At 40.5% G+C, this 20,715-nt stretch overlaps 2 protein-coding genes and 2 long non-coding RNA genes across 8 annotated transcripts in view; 1 reads left to right on the forward strand and 3 right to left on the reverse strand.

Annotated features, from left to right (window-relative positions):
• Positions 1 to 1,553: 1,553 nt before the first annotated feature.
• dipk1b (divergent protein kinase domain 1B) lies at positions 1,554 to 8,473 on the reverse strand. 2 transcript variants are annotated; one of them, XM_074616938.1, is made up of 6 exons: positions 8,022 to 8,473; positions 7,789 to 7,881; positions 5,905 to 6,039; positions 4,944 to 5,051; positions 3,842 to 4,018; positions 1,554 to 3,005 (listed from the first exon to the last, which is right to left on the reverse strand). In XM_074616938.1, exons 1-6 carry the CDS (start codon positions 8,082 to 8,084, stop codon positions 2,193 to 2,195), a joined length of 1,389 nt encoding a protein of 462 aa, XP_074473039.1. In that variant the 5' UTR covers positions 8,085 to 8,473; the 3' UTR covers positions 1,554 to 2,192. The 2 variants fall into 2 exon arrangements, with proteins under 2 accessions (XP_074473039.1, XP_074473040.1); XM_074616939.1 differs by having other exon boundaries at positions 7,789 to 7,884; positions 8,022 to 8,472.
• Positions 8,474 to 10,294: 1,821 nt separating this feature from the next.
• ttll11 (tubulin tyrosine ligase-like family, member 11) overlaps positions 10,295 to 20,715 on the forward strand; it is a 42,468-nt gene continuing 32,047 nt past the window's right edge. Inside the window, exons 1-2 of one of the 4 annotated variants that reach the window (XM_074616883.1) lie at positions 10,295 to 10,483; positions 10,893 to 11,091. In XM_074616883.1, coding sequence (XP_074472984.1) covers positions 10,984 to 11,091 — 108 coding nt within the window. In that variant the 5' untranslated portion in view covers positions 10,295 to 10,483; positions 10,893 to 10,983. Of the gene's footprint in view, positions 10,484 to 10,892; positions 11,092 to 17,906; positions 19,105 to 20,715 lie in introns of those variants that run through there. The other 3 variants (XM_074616884.1, XM_074616881.1, XM_074616882.1) reach the window with 3 other exon arrangements.
• LOC141756903 (uncharacterized) lies at positions 11,738 to 12,960 on the reverse strand. The gene is made up of 3 exons (XR_012591547.1): positions 12,592 to 12,960; positions 12,369 to 12,489; positions 11,738 to 11,835 (listed from the first exon to the last, which is right to left on the reverse strand). It is a non-coding gene; the product is annotated as an uncharacterized LOC141756903 (long non-coding RNA).
• LOC141756902 (uncharacterized) lies at positions 14,743 to 16,430 on the reverse strand. The gene is made up of 3 exons (XR_012591546.1): positions 15,538 to 16,430; positions 15,343 to 15,442; positions 14,743 to 15,004 (listed from the first exon to the last, which is right to left on the reverse strand). It is a non-coding gene; the product is annotated as an uncharacterized LOC141756902 (long non-coding RNA).

Consider the following 20,715-nt stretch of genomic DNA (forward strand, 5'->3'; position numbering starts at 1 on the left):
TAACACCCAGAACTTAAAATCTAAACAAAATCAAATCATATAAATAGTTACAACAATGCACCATTAGTTAAGAAAAAGACATAATATCAAAGTGAGTCTAAAGAGATTTAAAGGAAGATAGTGAGTTTGCCTGCCTGAGATCCTAACACTTGTAACATGTGTAACACTTGTAACTCTTGTAACACGTGTAACTCTTGTAACACTTGTAACACTTGTAACACGTGTAACTCTTGTAACACTTGTAATACTTGTAAACGGTCTCGTCTTCCCTCTGATGTCTGGCTCTTGTTCATGCACAGAGAGAAGATGCCTGGCTTTGTCCTCATGACGACCGCTGATCTCAGATGTTGAGATGACTGCGTTTCAGAGAACGGTAACTGGTCTGGTTGAAAGCTTTCACATAACTGGACACATGAGGGTTCATTTTTGCCCCTTGAGACGCAACTCTGGCTGCAGTGTCTCTGTTGTGCAATAAGTGGGCAGACAGTAAGTGACTGGCTCATGATGGCTCAATTTCCACTGTTCTGTGGGCTTTGGGTATGGAACCGAGCCAGATACTCCGACTACACTTCACTACAATGTTGATATTATTCCCATTGAATAAAACCTGAGTTTCTTTGAGTACATTTTTGTTGTTGCCTTTAATCAATGTGTCTTGTTTATTGGGTTTGAGGCTGCTATAAGCACATAGTTCCCACCAGTTACACCAAAAACAAAAACGATTAGTTGTGTTATGTTTCTGAAATGAGCAGCTTCAGAATTGTTGTATATGTAGTTGGTCATAAATCTTTTTACTGCAACTATTCACTTCAAATAGTCCTGTTTATTTTCTAAAAGAAAATCAATGTGCAGTACATCCATATTTGAAGCTGATAAGACACCTTAAGAGGCACATAGGGAGTAGGACAAACACTCAGTTAACATTTGGCCTTGTTTGTTTCCCACTGATTAAGGTCTTCTTCATATAGAGGCCCAGAGCGCACCCCCCCCTCCCTCTGATGGACCAGATCAACCCGCGGAGCAGCAGCACAGTTACTCGGAGAGGTGAGAATTCATGTTGACACTTGCAGACTTCTTGCGTTTTCCTTTGCGCTCGTCTAGCATGCAGCTTGAGGTGCTGCAGTCCCACATTGTGTTGAGGCTGTGTCATGAGAGAATAAAATGTCTACGTCATCATCTGCATTCAATACCAACAACAGGGAGGATCTGGAGGGATGGAGGTTCACAACAGAGGACTTTTTGGAAGTTGGTAAAAGATGAAATGATTGTTGAATTTGAAAATGAACATAAGCGGACATCTAATTGTGATTTGTGTTTCCATCCATCCATCCGCTTGTCTGTGTACATTTTTGCAGTTCACATAAACACATGAACAACTGAAAGGCAGCCACCAGTCTTCAATCATATAAAACAGGACTGTGTGCTCTAAAAGGATCAGTAAAGCTGATCGAGTTATATCTGCTCCCAATCTTTGACTTTTGACTTCTTCTGATACTGACACCAGCTGCCCAGTTTACATGAATGCACTTTTATTCACAATAGTTGAAAAGCAATCGTTTGAACCAGTTTACGTTTATTCATGGATTAGAAGTTCATTCAAGTTAATGTCCGATCATCATTTACAACTCTGTTCAGGTTGATTTAAATACATTATCAATATCAGATCACGTTTCAGCGCTACTGTAAATATGCATTATTTCATCCATTGTTGGTATCTTGTCTCTGCTTCACATGGAGGTTCATTTAAACACAGGAAACAACAAAGTTCCACCGATATTTACAGTTGTACAAAAATCACACCATGTCATATTTGCCGTTCTGCCTCTACAGCGATAGACAACAGAGTATTCTATCAAACTATTTGAAAAACTAAGTTTACTCACAGATTATTTTACAAATAAAGTTATAGGCAGTGCCCTGAGAATAGTATGTCTAAACAGATGAATGTGCTTCTCAAAATAATGCATTGGAAAACAAAAGAAAAAAATAAAGTTTTCTTCATCTGCAGTTTCATATTGTATATTCATTATTTCACAGTTTCCTGTTCTTCACAGTCAATGTAGAGTGAAAATACATAAATAACCACCACCCTCTACAACATTTGGCAAAGCTTCATAAGCAAAAGCTACTCGTGTTCATGTCATAATTCACTCATTATGTAGATGGACAGGTCGGATAATCTCAACCTGCTTTCAAGAGTACTGAGTGTTAGAAATTTTCTTCCACAGTAATGTCTTCAGGTTGTTGAGGACTAGTGAGTGGTGCACCTCCATCTGGCTTGCCAGACCGCTGAGTGTTATACAGGTGCGTAGCTGCTTTTCCAGATCCCCACGGAGGTCTGAAGGTGCTCCAAAAAGCAGAAAATCCTGCAAAAGCACACACACCTTTGCAAGATTGGGCTGCACAACCTCAGTGTTACACTGCTTCACTAGTCGGTCACAGGTGGCCGTGCAGTCCCGGCCGTAGGTACAGTCTGTGTTAGTCTCACATCGCCGCCCCCTCAAATATCCCCGCACAACTGCCTCAGATGCCACACTGCGCAGGTTTGCCATCTTGCAGTCATACTTTGCATTGTATCCCACATGGCGAGGACTGGCATCACATATGAGGAAACTGCCGTAGGACCCGTGGAAGACCTCCTCCACAAACTCCAGCAGGCCGATGGTGATGCGAGCCCTGCGGGGCCAGGCTGGTGCGAGCCAGTGGTTCAGGCTGGAGCTGAAGGCCTCTGGGACCAGAGCCTGCAGGTAGTGAGGCACCTCTAGCCTGTAGAGGGAGCTGTGGCCCACATGTTCTGTCACATACAAGTCTCCACAGAAACCTAGCAGCTTTGGGGTATGCTCCTTCTCCTGCAGCGCCACCATCAGGAGGAACTCGTTGATCTGGAGGAGAGCCCAGATAGACTTGGCCTCTGCTAGAGACACTTTGCCATCCTGGTTGACATCAGCCAGGGTAATGACCCTGTCCACCAAGCTGCTCAAAGATGGCTGCTCACCAAGGTTAGTCTGCAAGAAGAAGGTATCACATGGTGAGATATATTATTATATATTAGGGCTGTCAATCAATTCAAATATTTAATCGCATGATTGTCCATAGTTAATTGGGATTTAATCACACATTTTTTAATCTGTTCAAAATCTACCTTAAAGGGAGATTTATCAAGTATTTAATACTCTTATCAACATGGGAGTGGAAAAATATGCTGCTTTATGCAAATGTATGTATGTATTTATTATTGTAAATCAATTAACAACACAAAACAATGACAGATATTGATCCAGAAACCCTCACAGGTACTGCATTTAGCATAAAACAATATGCTCACATCATAACATGGCAAACTGCAGCCCAACAGGCAACAACAGCTGTCAGTGTGTCGGTGTGCTGACTTGACTATGACTTGCCCCAAACTGCATGTGATTATCATAAAGTGGGCATGTCTGTAAAGGGGAGACTCGTGGGTACCCATAGAACCCATTCATATTCACTGATCTGGAGGTCAGAGGTCAAAGGACCCCTTTGAAATTGGCCATTCCAGTTTTTCCTCGCCAAAATTTTGCGCAAGTTTGGAGCGTATTTAGCTTCCTTCCTGACTAGCTAGTATGACCTGGTTGGTACCGATGGATTCTTTAGGCTTTGCAGTTTCATATGATACCAGTATCTTCACCCTAGCTTTAAAACTGAGACGCTACAATGTAGAAATTGCAAGTTGTGTTAATGCGTTAAAGAAATTAGAGGCGTTGAAACAAATTTGCATTAATGCATTATTATCGCTTTAACTTTGACAGCCTTATTGTATATATTATGATATATTATATGGCTTGATTGCTTGAAAAAAGACCTTGAGGAAGCTGTGCAGCATCTCTTTAAATTCATCCATTGAGGTTCCACGAGTGGGTTTGTCAAATAAGCTCATCTCCTGTCGCAGTAAAGAGTCTGGAGCCCCATCAATCTTCACTGGATCCTCAATCCCACACTTGATCACAACAGGTCTCTCCTTCCACAGTCCACTGTACACCTGCAAGTCAAAATGGGACAATAATAAGAGATCAGAAATTAATGTATGTATGCTTGTGATACAATTAAGGCTAGTGTTTTTTTTTTTTTATAAATGCAGGCAGCTGATAAAGTGCTCAGAACTGTTGTTCTTTACACTGATTTACCATCAGCTGTTATACTAATGAGCACTGTTCAACACGACCCTTTTCTGATGGAAGAAAACCAGTAAACCTGACATGAGTCATGTCTGATACTGAATGTAGTCCAAACATTTTGCCTGTGTTCCCAAAATTTGCTGTCATATTTTATAATATTTTTGTGGATAAGCCCTACACTTAAGTTTTATTATCCCCCAGGACAATAATTGGCAGAAAACAGAGGAAAATCTGTGTGTCAGACTAAATTGTCAATTGATGAGCTACTAAATTTGTTTTAGAAATGTCCTCTAATTAAATTACAAAATCATGTCATTGACATATTTATCATTTTCAGGAATATGCATATGGGGATGATGCCGCATTGAATATTCCTTAGGGGTATATGCTTATATTTAAAAGAATAAATAAAACCTGTGCCACTTTATTCAATATTTTTAATATAAACTAGAATTACCGCCTCCGCCAACCATGTCTGTCCAAAATGTCATCACTTCATCATTATCCTATTAGACATTTGTGTGAAATTGTCATAATTAGCATATGAATTCTTGAGTTATGGCCACAGTGACCTTGACCTTTGACCCCTTTGAGTCCAAGTGGACGTTTGTGCCAAATTTGAAGAAATTTCCAACAGGCATTCACAAGAATGGGACAGACGGAGGGACAAACTGACAACATAATGCTCCGGTCACGGCGTCTCTGGTTATCATAAACATGCAAAGTGTGCCTGGTTTGGAAGGGTTTTCCTTCTTCTCTGGGTGTGTGTACAGTGTGTGTATATCTGACCTGCTGTGTGGAGGAGGTGGACATGCAGCGCTGCAGGGTTAGACTTCTCTGATCACACAATGCCTTGCAGGACGAGCCTGATATTATACCCCTCCTGTAGTGATCACACTGCAAAAGGAAACAGGAAATGCACTTCATTAAACACAGGAAACAGTTAGGTCGGTCCTCCGAATGTCTCGTCCTCTTGCAATGCCGAATCCAACCTTTATCAGTTATTTCAAGATTTCTTCCTTTATCCAAACATGCTTATGACATCGGTTATTATATACGGTCAAAACCCAGAGTGACTGATTACAGAACAAGGCTTTGTTTTTATGCTTTTAAACTAGATCTATTCAAAGAATAGAATAGAATTAGAAATAGAATCAAAGCTAATATAGACAACATGTTTGAGTTTCATGTCCTTAAATGTCAGCGCCTGTTCTGTCAACAGCCAAAGGCTCTGGAAACAGCTGGGCACAGCAGGAGAGTAGCTAAGCCATAGGCTGTATCTTTACCCAGCCTCAAAGATTCTCTTTGTTTTGAATTCTTGCATGTTAAAAGGTGTCTAAGCACTTCACTACAGACACTGGAACATTATTGTCTTATTCCATGTAGGCTGTATTCTTCTGTTTCTGCCTGAAGACTATCTGCATTTCTGAGACGCAGCTAGAGCAACAACAAATAGGCTCATTTCAAATCTACCCCAAGCATAGTCCGAAATATTACAAAATGTGCCAGAATTACATGAAACAAAGAGCATTGCATCTTCTTTTTCTTGGCTCAAAACATTCTTTATTGATTTGCGTTAGGGCTGTCAATCGATTAAAATATTTAATCATGATTAATCGCATGATTGTCCATAGTTAATTGTGATTAATCGCAAATTAATCACACATTTTTTTTCACAAATGAACCATTTAACTCATAACTAACTAAGTTATGAATATTGGCTGTCACAGTGTTGAGAGAGTATACTTACAATGACCATATGGCAGACATGCCCGCGGCAGAGTTCAGAGTAAGAGGCATACTGCATGTAGATGACCCAGCTGGCAATAAGGATGCCCAGCCATGCCAGGAGAAGGTACTTCACCTTAATGGCTGGGAGACGACTCTTTGGAGGGGGGGAGGAAAGGGATGGAGGGATGGAGGGATGGATGGGAGGGAAAAGAGAAAACACAGTAAGCCAAGAAGACATAACTGATAATAATTGAAAGAACAGATGATCACTTGACCTCAGGATAAAACCAAGATATTTGATATGCAGCGGGTGAAAAATAAGTATTCAGATCATTTACTTAAAGGTCCCATATCGTAAAAAGTGAGATTGTCAAGTCTTTTTTATTATAAAGCAGGTTTAAGTGCTATAGAAAATACTGTGAAAGTATTGAAACGCTCAATCCATGGAGAAATACACACAGCCCGTATTCAGAAACTGTGCCTTTGAAACAAGCTGTCAAGATTTCTGTCCATTTGTGATGTCACAAATATACAATATACAGACAATTTCACAGTTTGAAACGTTTCTACATTCTAAATGTGTCCCGGTTATTTACAGTTGCAGTGTAGTGGTGCCTTCACATGAAACTCATGAGCTCGTGTTTACAACATGGGAAGTTACACGATATGCTTGACGTTCAAGTGGTTAAGTCGTGAGAACACCGCTGCTAAGCAACGGCAATATTAACGTTACTGTCGGCGTCTAGAAGCCACAGAGGCTAACAATTTAGCAAGCTAACAAGTAGGTAACATAAAGCAGGAAATGCAAAGGCATGATGACAGAGGAGAAAGATTATCCTGTTGGGAATATCAACATTTTCCTCAGATATATTATAAAATTATGAAGAAAAACAATATACGACTACAATTACAATATGTTAACTTATTATGCACCGAAAAATGAACTTCCATGGCCTCCGCCATCTCTGACTACAACAAACACGTCACAACTCATGTACTCTGAGCTTTAAGAAACTTTCCACTTATGAGGTCGTGAATACCACAATAAGGGGGGGTGTTCAGAATCATCTTGTAGTGTACTGTTTAGCTGAAAAATGAGAAAGTTTGTGACCCGGCAGCCATGTTGAGAACAGTTGAGGAAATAGCAAGCACCGCCCACCAGCCGGAGCACACTCTCTCCTTTTACAGCTAAACAGTCCACTACAAGAGAAACAGACATTACAGTAACAGAATATTGATTCATATCTGATCAGCGCTGCCTAGTTTGACCGTTTCATTGGAGTTCACGAGTGATTGACAGCTGCCTCCGTTGAATGAGCAGCTGTCTCGCTCTCTCGCTCTCTCTCTGAAATGACCTGATTGGTCAAAGTCTCCCGTCACAGGCTAGATGTTCTAAAGCCTGAAAACAGAGCCATGAGGAGGAGCAGAAGTCTAGTTTCCTCTCACAACACTTGCAGTACAATATGCTGAAAGGTTATTATGGAATTGTTGCCCAATGATGCCAAAAACATTGTGCCTCCTGCAGCTTTAAGTCTGAATAAATGTAATCCAGGCTGTTGAGTTACTTTCCACCACTGAGGCCTGTAGACACCAATAATCACAATGAGCTCTAATGATGTGGAGGCCTGCTCAGTGCTCATACAATCGGACTCAGCTGCTCTCTCTACATAAATGAATACCCAGCTGGTCACTTGACCTTAAACAAAGACAGCTGATTTGTTGGTCTCGAGCTCTCTCTTTTCTATTTGTTAACACTCGCGACATTTTGTGCTGCGTGTTGGTCTGTCCGCAGCAGATGGAGCCCTCAGTAGCCCTGGTAGTTTGACATGCACACAGGTAGAATCTGCTGTTCTATAGCAACACAAGGCAGAGTGACATCATGCTGTCCATACAGGCGACATACCTGCAGACCTTTGGACAGAGGACAGAACAGCACCAGATGGACCAGTCTCCGTACAGCCCTCGGCATCATGAGCGTCTCTGTGAGGAGGCAGACCTACTGGACGCCATGCGACGCACACAGACACACACACGCGTCTAGTTATTACACGCAGCGGATGCCATCATATCTCCTTTACTACAACACCACAACACGGGATCCAACACGATGCTTTACGGTTGTTCAACACAAATCACCGGAGAAATCAAATGATGAAGAGTGCGTCCTTGAGATTGAGCAGTTTCACATTTCAGCTCCATATGAGCCAGAAGATGTCCGTTACAGCTGCAGAATCAAAGAGATCCTCATCAGAGTCATATAAAAGCATCTTCTTCTTTCATCTCAGCAGATTAAACCAGACTAAAAGGTGCTATAATAAAAGGTGCTATAATAACAGCGGCAGCGGGTCCTGATGAGGAGCGATGAGGAGTGATGAAGAGACACAGCGACGCATCACTGCGCTCCTTTAAAGGGGAACATGCTGGAGCTCAGCTGGGAGCAGCTTTTATTCCGCCGACAGAAATCCCGCCTGTGCTTCCTTCCTGTGACTGTCCCTGTCATGGATGTATTAAGGTCCCTGTGAGGAGACAACAGGCCAGGGGCAGCGGGGGAGTGGAACCAAGTACATTTACTCAAGTACTGTAAAAGTATAAAGTAACATCAAATGTAAATACTCCAGTAAAGTACAAGTATCTCATAACTGTAGTTAAATTGTCTCCATTTTAAAAGCAAATATTGAACTTCTCACTCCACTACCTTTAATTGCCTTAGTTACTTATTCAGATTATTAATAGAAAATAATAATAAAAAATCAACCAATACATTATGATGCATCAGCAGTATATAAAGTACTTAAAATGAGCTCCACCTTTACAAGCTGCAACATTAAAGTGATGTACACATGCATCACTAGGCCTAATTATGATTCAAATATAATATAGTCTGCATTATTCTGAAATGTGCTATTCTGCATAATGCATACTTTATTGTATATTTTGATGTTCATACTTTTGTACTTTTACTTAAGTAAGACTGAAAAAAACACATTTTATGGTTTTATTGTTTATACTTATTTGATTCATCATCATCATTATACTGTTTATTTTACTGTTTTGTTAAATCAACATTTTATTGACGATCATTATCATCTCTTTTATTTTATTTTATTAAAATTTCATTATTTTAATACATTATTTTGTTTAGTTTCATAATTTGTATTTATTTATTTTTATTGTTATTTTTATTTCCTTGTATTTGTTTATCTTTTAGTGACTCAGGGTCCTCAGTCAGAAAATATTTGGCTCTCCAAGTACCACCATTATGACCAATGTTAAAATAGAGTAGCGTAGGCCCACCCTATTCAGCAATGCACAGTTCACGCAGGAGGCACATTTATTCCTAATAAGAATATTACTTATTGTTGACTTTTGTCAAAAAGGTAGCACTAGAACTGGCACTTAAACTCTTTCACACAACTCTCATACTACGCAAGGGGCAGCCTTTCACACTAGGCCTGCACCATATGAGGAACATCTGCCATGTGTGATAACACTGTTCAATATTGTGATGACGATATGACTTGCGATAAATAAACAAATATTGAAGTGTGCATGTTAGCTATACATATACATATAGCTACTGTATTTTATATATAACTAGGCTCAATGTTGTTTCTAGAGCAGCAACAGTAATGGTTACAACAGTAAAGCCACCATATAAACTCCTTAATATCTCACTGGGAACAATCTAACATGTTAAAATAATAAATCATATTCCTGACATGAAAATACTAAGTGAAGTTTATAAAGACTGAAGAACACAGGCATCAGTCAGTATCAGTCCCTCCTCCTGTCCTCCTGTCCTCTGCTGCAGTAACATTAGGGCTGATAGAGGGAAGAGGGGCTGTTTGGTTTCAGCTGATGAGTTTACTAGTAAGATATGTGACAATAACCTAAACAGTGAGACTACACAGCCTACTGCCAGCTTTAGTTTCAGCTGGTGTAGCTGAGGGTTTATGATACTTTATGAAGATAATAAATTAATAACAGCGGTTCAGTCTGCAGCGCATCACCGCTTCACCTCTTCCGTTCCTTCACAATAAACTCCCCGGACACTGAACACTGGATCACTGCTGACCAGGGAACTAAAGTCAGTCACAACTCAACTAAATAACTTACACGTGTTTACAGATCGCTGTTAGCCGCCGAGCTAACCGTGTCTGTCTAAAGCGGTGGTGGATGAGAGACTGCAGACAGAGCAGAATGAAACGTTGCTTCTGTAACCCATATTAAAAACCATGATATAAATAAATAAATATAAATGTCACTAAAATGCATAAATATGTTTAAATGGTTAAAATCTGTACATTTCATTGATAAAGACTCAGTTAAAAACGTTTTAATAGCCCTTTAATGGAAACAGTTAAAAGTCTGCCTACAAATAATGGTAGTGACACTTCCCCTTTTAAGAGCCTCCATGCACTTTGTTTACCTAGCTTGAGCACGGAGGAGCCCAAAGCGGAGGGAAAAGCAGGAGAGAAGCGCAGAGAGAAATGAACGAGTGAAATGAGTCATAAAGAGTTGATTTAGAACCTGTGAAATAATACTCACCTGGTTGGTGATTCATGAGGACCTTATCTCAATGAACCACATCGGTTTTGGTGAGTTTTAACTCCTTCAATTGAGACTTTACTCGTGATGCACTTTATCTGTAAAGTTTACACATGAGTGAATGAATGCTAGCAGAGAGCTAATGTAGCTGTGTGTAGAAGGCCATAAACACCCTGACTGTTTAGCACCTAATATTACAAGTGTATTGTGTGAATGTACATTGTGTTAAGTGGAGAAATGCTGATTCGTTCTATGTTAGACACGAGGAGTGAGAGTGGCGTTGTAGCTTTGCCGCTATGTTAGGCCTGTGTAGACAACAGGAACGTTACGCCGCCGTGTTGAGCCACAGTCTTTGTCGAGCAGCAGTGGCAGTAATGTTACAACTCACAGTAACTGTAAAGCTTTATTGAGTTGATTTATATTGAAAGTCATTTCTTTCTTTCATGACCTGTTGTGCAGGTCAGGTTTTTTCTGTTATATCTGTTAAAAGTTGGACTTGGAGTGGAGGTTTTGCTGTGTGTGTGGGACGACACGCACAGCGGGAGACAAGATGCCGAGCCAAACCCACGGACTAAGTTTCTACAGACCCTGCTTCGTCGTGCCAGTGAGAAGATCTGCTGCACACAGATGGACTGTTGGTAAACTCACTGCCAGAGCGGTAGGAGTATTGACCCCCTTTTTTTCCTATTTTTCTTGAACTGAATTGATTCAGAAACATATCTGGATTCAAGAACTGAACTTGATCTGGAAACACATCTGGATTCAAGAACTGAACTTGAACTGAGTTTAAAACAATTTGAATCAAATTGAAGTGTTATCTACTGTATGCTGTACTCCTTCATAATTGTCAAGAGTTTGATTTATGGTATATGGTTTCACTTAATTTGGATTTTGTGATATCAATCTCTTACCTGTGAAAAGGCAAAGAAAAAAAAAGTTAACTCGAGAAAATAACTAAACCAAACAGGAATAACTTGTTAACCTAAGAAAAGATAGTTAATTAAAGGCCGGTGTAATTTAAAATAACATTGACTAACTAACTTAAAGATATTTGTAGCTCTAAAACTGAACCTGCCACAGCCTCAGAAAGAAAAGTTGGGTCTCAGAGGGTTAACAGGATGATGAGGATCAGCAAATTCAACTGTATGAAAACAACGGAGGCAACAAATGTGATTGGCTGTTGTTGATGTTGAGCTCATGACTCTAGCCTTAAACCTGAACCTACTAGAGCCTCTGAAAGACAGTCAGAGGGTTAAATACCGGTCGGCTCAGCAGGGATGCTGACAGTGGCACGCTTCCTCGAACTCCCCCGATCTGCGGCAAGGTCGAACCACCGTATTGCGTTCTTTTGAAATGTCAGCATCAGTGGCGGCACGGGAGAAGGCACTCTTTCTCACGGCATCTGTAATCACATAAGAAGATTATCATACAAAATTTCATGAACCCCCATTGTAACCACCAGTTTTTATGTTTTAAAAGGATACACATAACCACTAGCTTTTAGACTGAAAGGCTGCTTTCTGACATGTAAAGGTTCTCTATACAATATTCAGAGCATTAATATATCATCATCAACTATTGTCTATGTAAAGTTATAAAGGAGTAATGTCTACCAACAATTGTAATGTAAACAGTAAAGTCAGAGTCTACCAGAAATGTGCACTTGCACGTATCTTGGCCAATTGAGTGGTTTGCCGGATGAAGTTGTGTTGCAGCAAAACTTGAGCCTGGTTCAACTTTTTAGCCAGACATACCCTGCAATGTTTTCTGAAGCCCCCTGCATTGGCCCCCATCCTTATGTGTCGATGCAGTGGTCTCAATCAAATTAATTATCATGGCTGTTTTTTTCCTCATGAGTGCTGATGTCAGTTTGAACACTGCCTAAAACTGTTGAGTGACTTGTAATAAATATAAAAATCAATTTTAATTGCTTACTGAGGAGCAATGTCTTCGATGCCATCTGGCTGAAAGACTTTTTCCCATTTATCCCTTTGGGCAAGGATGTTCCATGTCACACGTTTTGTGTCATGTCCCCGATGGTTGCCAGGGAGGAAATCTAAAATGGAACAAAAAAAGTCTATAGAATATCTTATAATTTACAGAATGTTTTTAAAATATATTTTTATCAGACAGTGTATAAATATCCAGTGTTAATTACATATGTTTTCTTAAGACCCAAGGGAGATGTCATCCTATATGAGCACAACATTTTGAGCCTAATTGTAGTGCATTACAAACTGTACAGGGACAGGCCTTTCCATTTCTTGGCCAGCTGGGTTCTTGCTGGTCAGATAGTTCACTTTGGCAATTAATTGCTCTTGCTGGTGTTTTATATACTCCAGTAAGCTCCTAATATGGACTTCTGCCGCTGTTAAAAAAAGATTAGAATATATATTTATATATACAGACGTAGGCAAAATTGTTGGTAACGTTCCGTTAAAGAGAGAAAAACCCACAATGGTCACTGAAATAACTTGAAACTGACAAAAGTAATAATAAATAAAAATTTACTGAAAATGAACTAATGAAAATCAGATATTGTTTTTGAATTGTGGTTCAACAGAATCATTTTAAAAAACAAACTAATGAAACTGGCCTAGACAAAAATGATGGTAACCCTAGAAAAGATGTAAAATAATGTGACCATAGGGACATGTTAAACTAAGGTGTGTCCTGTAATTAGCATCACAGGTATCTTCAAACTTGTAATCAGTCAGTCTGCCTATTTAAAGGGTGAAAAGTAGTCACTGTGCTGTTTGGTATCATGGTGTGTACCACACTGAACATGGACCACAGAAAGCTAAGGAGAGAGTTGTCTCAGGAGATCAGAAAGAACATTATAGACCTTCATGTTAAAGGTAAAGGCTATAAGACCATCTCCAAGCAGCCTGATGTTCCTGTGAATACAGTTGCACATATTATTCAGAAGTTTAAGGTCCATGGGACTGTAGCCAACCTCCCTGGACGTGGCCGCAAGGGGAAAATTGATGACATATTGAAGAGACGGATAATACGAATGGTAACCAAAGAGCCCAGAACAACTTCCAAAGAGATTAGAGGTGAACTCCAAGGTCAAGGTACATCAGTGTCCGATCGCACCATCCGTCACTGTTTGAGCCAAAGTGGACTTAATGGAAGACGACCCAGGAGGACACCAAATCATAAAAAAGCGAGACTGGAATTTTCCAAAATGCATATTGACAAGCCACAAAGCTTCTGGGAGAATGTCCTTTGGACAGATGAGACAAAACTGGAGCTTTTGGGCAAGTCACATCAGCTCTATGTTCACAGATGAAGAGATGAAGCATCCAAAGAAAAGAACACTGTACCTAATGTGAAACATGGAGGAGGCTCGGTTATGTTATGGGGCTGCTTTGTTGCATCTGGCACAGGGTGTCTTGAATCTGTGCAGGGTGCAATGAAATCTCAAGACTATCAAGGCATTCTGGAGCGAAATGTGCTGCCCAGTGTCAGAAAGCTTGGTCTCAGTTGCAGGTCATGGGTCCTCAAACAGGATAATGACCCAAAACACAGCTAAAAACACCCAAGAATGGCTAAGAACAAAACATTGGACTATTCTGAAGTGGCCTTCTATGAGCCCTGATCTAAATCCTATTGAACATCTGTGGAAGGAGCTGAAACATGCAGTCTGGAGAAGGCACCCTTCAAACCTGAGACAGCTGGAGCAGTTTGCTCACGAGGAGTGGGCCAACATACCTGTCGACAGGTGCAGAAGTCTCATTGAGAGTTACAGAAATCACTTGATTGCAGTGATTGCCTCAAAAGGTTGTGCAACAAAATATTAAGTTAATGTTACCATCATTTTTGTCTAGGCCAGTTTCATTAGTTTGTTTTTTTAAATGATTCTGCTGAACCATAATTCAAAAACAATATCTGATTTTCATTAGTTAATTTTCAGTGAATTTTTATTTATTATTACTTTCGTCAGTTTCAAGTTATTTCAGTGACCATTGTGGGTTTTTCTCTTTAACGGAACATTACCAACAACTTTGCCTACGTCTGTATATATAGTATATAAAAAATGTCAGTCTGCTTTGGACAACTCATTAAGAAAGATTTAACTTAGCAGATGGTTATGTTTATTTTTGCTTATTTCTTTACCACAAAGAAGCCTTGATTTGGTAAAGGTCAAATTAATGTCTTACATGTTATACATATCTACTAGAGGTGTGAATCTTCACTGGCACCCACGATTTGATTATGATTCAACAATTCGAATGCACAATGATTGAAAGGTTCAATTTGAATCTCATAGCCGTTTGAGGTATTGCTCCCCCGAACAGGTCGTGGTGTCTGATCCACACCTTCCCCCTCGCCAGGTAGGTCTGTAGACCTGGCTTGAAGAAGGGGTTTGCTCTACTGCTGGTGGAGTGGGTGAAGGAGGAGCAACGGGTGGAGGAAGGGCAACTGTCACGCTACTTGGCACACAGCGAGGTGGGGGTGGGATAATGGGAGCTGGTGGCTGTGGTGAGGGTTTGGCTGGACCTCTGGCTCTCTTTTTTAGAGGACTTTCCTCCTCACTGTCATCATCGGAGTCCCCAAAGAAATGACTATAAAGTGGGATGGAAAAATAACCATGCTCAGCTGTCAACATAATGTTATCTTGATTTGCAGACTCCCTTATTAATAATATCATATATGTTTTCACTGGCTAAAGAACTCAAGTTGTAAACTAGTGTAAAAGGTCAAGAATGCCATGATGGTTGTGTTAGGAATATTCTGCATGCACAGTTCTGCCTTAAAGGGATGCTTAGTCGCTTTTCAACCAGCTGTGTCATCGAAGTGTCAGCTCCGTTCTCTTTGTACAAAAATCGATTTCAGAATTGTTAAAAAAAAAAGAAAAGAAAAAAAAAGCAATATAGTTTTTTTTCTGACCCCTAATACTTACATCGGCTTTAGCCTTCTCTTTGATTGAACTTCCTTCTCTTCCTCTTCTGACTGTAAATCTGCAGATTTTTTAAAGAGATGACGTCCCTCAAAGTAATGATCTAAAAATGAAATGTGTCACACGTCACTTGAGTTTCAAAGTAACAGTATAAAAAAGAACAGTTGTAGATATATATATTTTTGAGAATTAGCATACCAAATGACTTAACAACTCTGACATCGTAGCTTTGCCAGTCAGGTCCAGGCTCCTCAGCTTTCCTTACTGCCCTGTCGACTCTTTCATAATTTTTGTAGTTTGGCCAAAAGGTGACATCGACTCTATTATGTGGAACATCCTTAACTGAGAAGGAAAAAAACAAACAGCACCATTAATCACAGAAATATAACTTCCTGTTCCAAGAAGTTCTGAAACAATTAAGTGATTACTCAATTACCTACTATAGCCAACAATATTAATCAGTAATTGCTGTGGCATGGAGTAAAAGGCGAGTTCGGTGTGCGGAGCCGCCTGGTGTCAGCATTGAGTCCGCTGTTTGACAGTGTCCTTTATGGAGGCGGGCCGAAATAGCCGAAATGAGTGAGACACTAGGGCGGATGTACCGACCTGGGGGCAGATCCGCCCCTGAGTCTACTGCTGTCTGGGGACCATCCCACCCAAATGGATTGATCAAACTAAACTATTCCTAGTGAAGTTTAAAGAGCCTAAAAGAGGGAAAAGTGAGTTGTACTAACATTTTCTGAATTTTATTTTGCTTTTGGTACCTGCAGGATAGTCATCCATTGATTGAGTGTTTTACTGTGGTTTACCTTGCCTATGTTCAGTAAAGTGCCGGCTTTTGCATTTAAAGTACCTGGTCTATGGTCTATTTTTAAACTGCCAGCCCCACTCCATCCGAACCTAGAACTGGTCCAGTGGCTTTATAGTTGTATCGACCGATGTAAGTGCTACACTTTCCTCCATGTTTAACCGTTTCATCATGTTTATGCTTGTTGAACAGGTGAAATGATAACGTGCCTTGGCTTTACACTTGCAAAGTTTTATTGAACTTACAGTAACGAGTAGTTCTAGCTGTCTCTACCGCGGCTTCTCTGATCAGCTGTTCACGGACTGACTGACTGTGTTTTGATGTGAGTGGAGAGCTCTGACACAGGGCAGCAGAGGAGAGGATGCAGCGTTAACCATCCTTAAATATAATGATTTTTCTGATTCATCGTGTTTCAGACAGCCTTTTGCAATGTGTTCATCGCGCATGTTCATATGATGCCGAAGAAAAATATGATTTATGGGTCAGTTCTATTTCTTAATAATTTTTAAAAAATATTTCAGATATTCCTCCGCATACCACTACAGAGAGCTCGCGTACCACCAGTGGTACACGTACCACAGTTTGAGAACCACTGTTCTAGAGCTCTCAATTGCTCCAATATTACACTGCTTAAAGTCACTCTAATAACGTTCAAACAAAATTCTGTTTTACAAGATTAAATTTGACAGTTTTATACACCAGTTTCAACATGTTAAAAATCTTATTATTTTTTTATTTTTAGATGGCAACCAGTGCCCCCCAGAATGTGGCGTCCTAGGCAACCGCCTATATGGTCCATGCCTTACATCCGGCCCTACATACACCTGTAGGCCTATCTAATCATATGGACTGTATGTGGTAGATGAAGGCAAGTATGTGTGCAGAACGCTGGACACTTGTGACAGATTTGTGCCCTCTGGGACAGCACCTCGTCTTACGTGGCCAGAGCAAATGTGACTACAAGAATAAAATGGTAACGAGGATTTTGATTATTCCTAGCATGTAAAATTGCCTGAAATTGCCCTCCGCAACGTAGATAAAGAAAGTTTCCTCTTGGGAGAAGCTGATCTGCATTATGTAACTGTGATCTCTGACCTCTCTTTAATTAATGACTGATACCAGCATCTGTTTACAGCTGTTCTGCAGGTGCATGAATGAATGGCCGGGTCATATCATTTCCACACCAGGCATGCACAGATATCAGATTTACAGACAGTGTTTGTTTGAATGTGTCTGTTTATATTCATGCATAGAGTTTAAGTTTGCTAAGGGTGCCAGTATACATGGGCTGTTGAAGGTGCTTGTAATTGAAGTTGTTGGTGAACATATCGAGAAATTAAATCCAAAAAGACATTAAACATAGGTTTACCTAATTACTATTTGTTTTCATCACGTACAGAGAACAGCACTAATGTAGCTCTCAGTAAGGTGAAAAATGGTATTTGGTTGATGATATTGCATCATTCTTTGCTGTAATAGGGGGACACAGCCTCTACAATATGGCATCCCCGTGTTACCTTCATGTACTGTCGGAAAGAAATATTACTTCTAAGCAGGTCAATTGAAAAGGTAAATAGTACGGCTTCACAGTGCTAACAACCCACCTGTAAAATCAACAGATTAATACCTACACAATACTGGAAGCGGCTTCATGTGATATTGGTGTTGTATCAGTTTCTGACATTTGGCGACAAGTCATAGAGTCAATACGCCTTCTGAAAGCTGGAGGTTACGAGGTGCACTAAAGGCAGCATCAGCTGGGTACAGTGCAGTCTACGGTTCAGAGCAGATGGAGGCTGGACAACAGGCTGGTCTCTGGTCTTCCTCCTCCTCCTGCTGCTGCTGCTAAACAACACAGACAGGGACGATCACACACACAGAGCAGAAGCAGAGGACTGTGGGCATCATTCCAACACTGGGCATCGCTCCAAAAGTAGATATAACGGTACGCGTCAGGTAAAGTCTGTCATGAGTTACAGTTAACGGGTCGTTTTGCAGACTGCACAGAGCCATCAGAGCCATCTGTTAGCTACATGAAGTTTGACAGGCTAACGTCAGCTTTAGCTATCTTCAAGTAGCTAGCTAAACCTACAAGTGCAGCCACCAGCAGCTCGGTGATCGCCAGCTGGTGAGAGCCGCTAGCCATCTGAAGTTGCTCATTGAATGTGGCCATCTGGCAGAAGGCGTTAGCCAGCGTTACCGTGGCTTCTTCAACCGGTAACTAGCTAGAGAACGTTACAGGCTGTGGGCAGATCTCCGCGGTCTGCTCACCGGACAGAAGCAGATGGTTCTACTAGTCAGTTAGCCACTGAAGCTAGCGATGCGGTCTACATCACATCAGAATCACGTTAGCGAGCCGCCGGCGTCTGATCTTTGTCCTCCGTGGTCCCACCGTGCCCTGCCCAGCAGCCTCACTAGTAGCATCTCACATAATGAGTGATCATTATGTAAAAGTCCAGATTCAAGTGGAGCAGATGAAGTCACTTGTGGAGGATGCAGAGCAGCAGGGTGTGGATGCTGAGGGTCCAGTGTGTCCTCCTCCTGCTTCTTCTCTCTCAGCAGACCTGCCCAGCATCACCAGAGCTGCGTCCAACACCTCCATCGCGTGTAAACACAGGGGCAAAAGTCGAAGCAAGCTGGGAAAAGATGCCAGATGCGGCAAACACACGTCAGATGTGTCATTGCATGGGTCTGCAGTTCATGTTGGGAAGAACTTGAATAGACTAGGACATGAAAGGACACTTCAAATCAAAGGAACTGGAAAAATCCTGCAGGGCAAGTCTGAGACTAATGGGAACTATGTGACCATCCATCCATCCAAAAACATCCAAGAGACACGCCGTGAAGACGGATTGAAAGCTGCAAGGAAAAGAAGACCAGTGACAGTGGATACCTCGAAAGCCAAAACCTCGTTGGAGGCACTGAAGTTAAGCATCAAACAGCTGAAGTGGAAAGAGGTGTGCTACTTGACTTTCTTTCTTGTTCTTTTGCTGTTTGACTTGGAGAAATGCTATTCACCCATGTGCTGTACAGGTTTTATTTAGGGCTGTCAATCGATTCAAATAGTTGATCACAATTCATCTGTTCGAAATGTACCTTATATGGAGATTTGTCAAGTATTGATTATATGGTGGACAAATATGCTGCTTTATGCAAATGTATGTTGATATTTATTACTGGAAATCAATTAACAACACAAAACAATGACAGATATTGTCCAGTAACCCTCACAGGTACTGCATTTAACATAAAACAATATGCTCCAAACTGCAGCCCAACAGGCAACAACAGCTGTCAGTGTGCTGACTTGACTATGACTTGCCCCAAACTGCATGTGATTATTATAAAGTGTGCATGTCTGTAAAGGGGAGACTCGTGGGTACCCATAGAATCCATTTACATTCACTGATCTGGAGGTCAGAGGTCAAGGAACCCCTTTGAAATTGACCATGACAGTTTTTCCTCGCCAAAATTTAGTTTGTAAAAAAAGTTTGTTTGCGCTAAAGAAATTAGTGGCATTAAAACGAATTTGCGTTAACGCGTTATTATAACCTTAACTTTGACAGCCCTAATAATAATAATAGTAATCTTTATTTATAGAGCACTTTTCAAAACCCATGTTACAAAGTGCTTCACACGGACCGCAAAATGAGACATTATTTAAAAGGAAGAAGACAGCTCAGGGAAATTAAAACTAAAATATAATCAGGAAAGTCCCTACCATAAAAGTGTTTTAAGAAGGGATTTAAAGATGTTTACTGACTCAGCTGACCTGTTTTCCTCGAGCAGATGTTCCAGAGCCTCAGGCCCCTGAATACAATCTCTAGCCCCTCTAGTTTTCAGCCGGTCTCTAGAACCGACAGAGGACCTCTACCCGAGGATCTCAGAGTACATACCGGTGTGTGTGGTACTAAGTGGTCAGAGATATAGCAGGGCGAGAGGTCATGAACTGGCTAAAACGTAATCAGTAATATCTTAAAATCAATTCTAAAACATGAGTTATGTGTTTGCAAGAAAGTTTTACACACTTGAACTTAAATGATTTAATTATTTTACGCAAAATCATGAGGGTAGTGTTTCAATTAATTAATTAATGGAATCTATGAAAACAGGTTATAAAGACTTTTTTTCATATTTCAAGCTGCAGCACTTCATGCACAGCATTCCAGGAGTTAGACGGCCCTTTTAAAGTTATTATTGTACCCGTCATAAAGTGACAAACTGTCAGAAAATGCACAGGAGATTTGATAGTGACGTGAACATATGTTGATGAACCTGTCCATCCATTAAAATAGTATGGACAACTGGCTTTGAGCATTAATTTTTGATCTATATGGACAGTAAAAATGGATCTGTGTGGTCATTTTCTTGTCAGTGTTGTCATATCTATTTTTTAAAAGGATAACAAGTCATCATACTCTAAATTAGAGCTGCAAGTATTGCTATTTTAATTAATGATTAATCTGCAGATTATTTTCTTGATTGATGACTCCATTTACAATTTACTATATATATTTAATTCACAAAGTTTTTAATAATTAATAAAAATGTATGCAAGTTTTGCGCAT

Source organism: Sebastes fasciatus, chromosome 19, assembly GCF_043250625.1.
Source record: "Sebastes fasciatus isolate fSebFas1 chromosome 19, fSebFas1.pri, whole genome shotgun sequence".
Classification (NCBI taxonomy): domain Eukaryota; kingdom Metazoa; phylum Chordata; class Actinopteri; order Perciformes; family Sebastidae; genus Sebastes; species Sebastes fasciatus.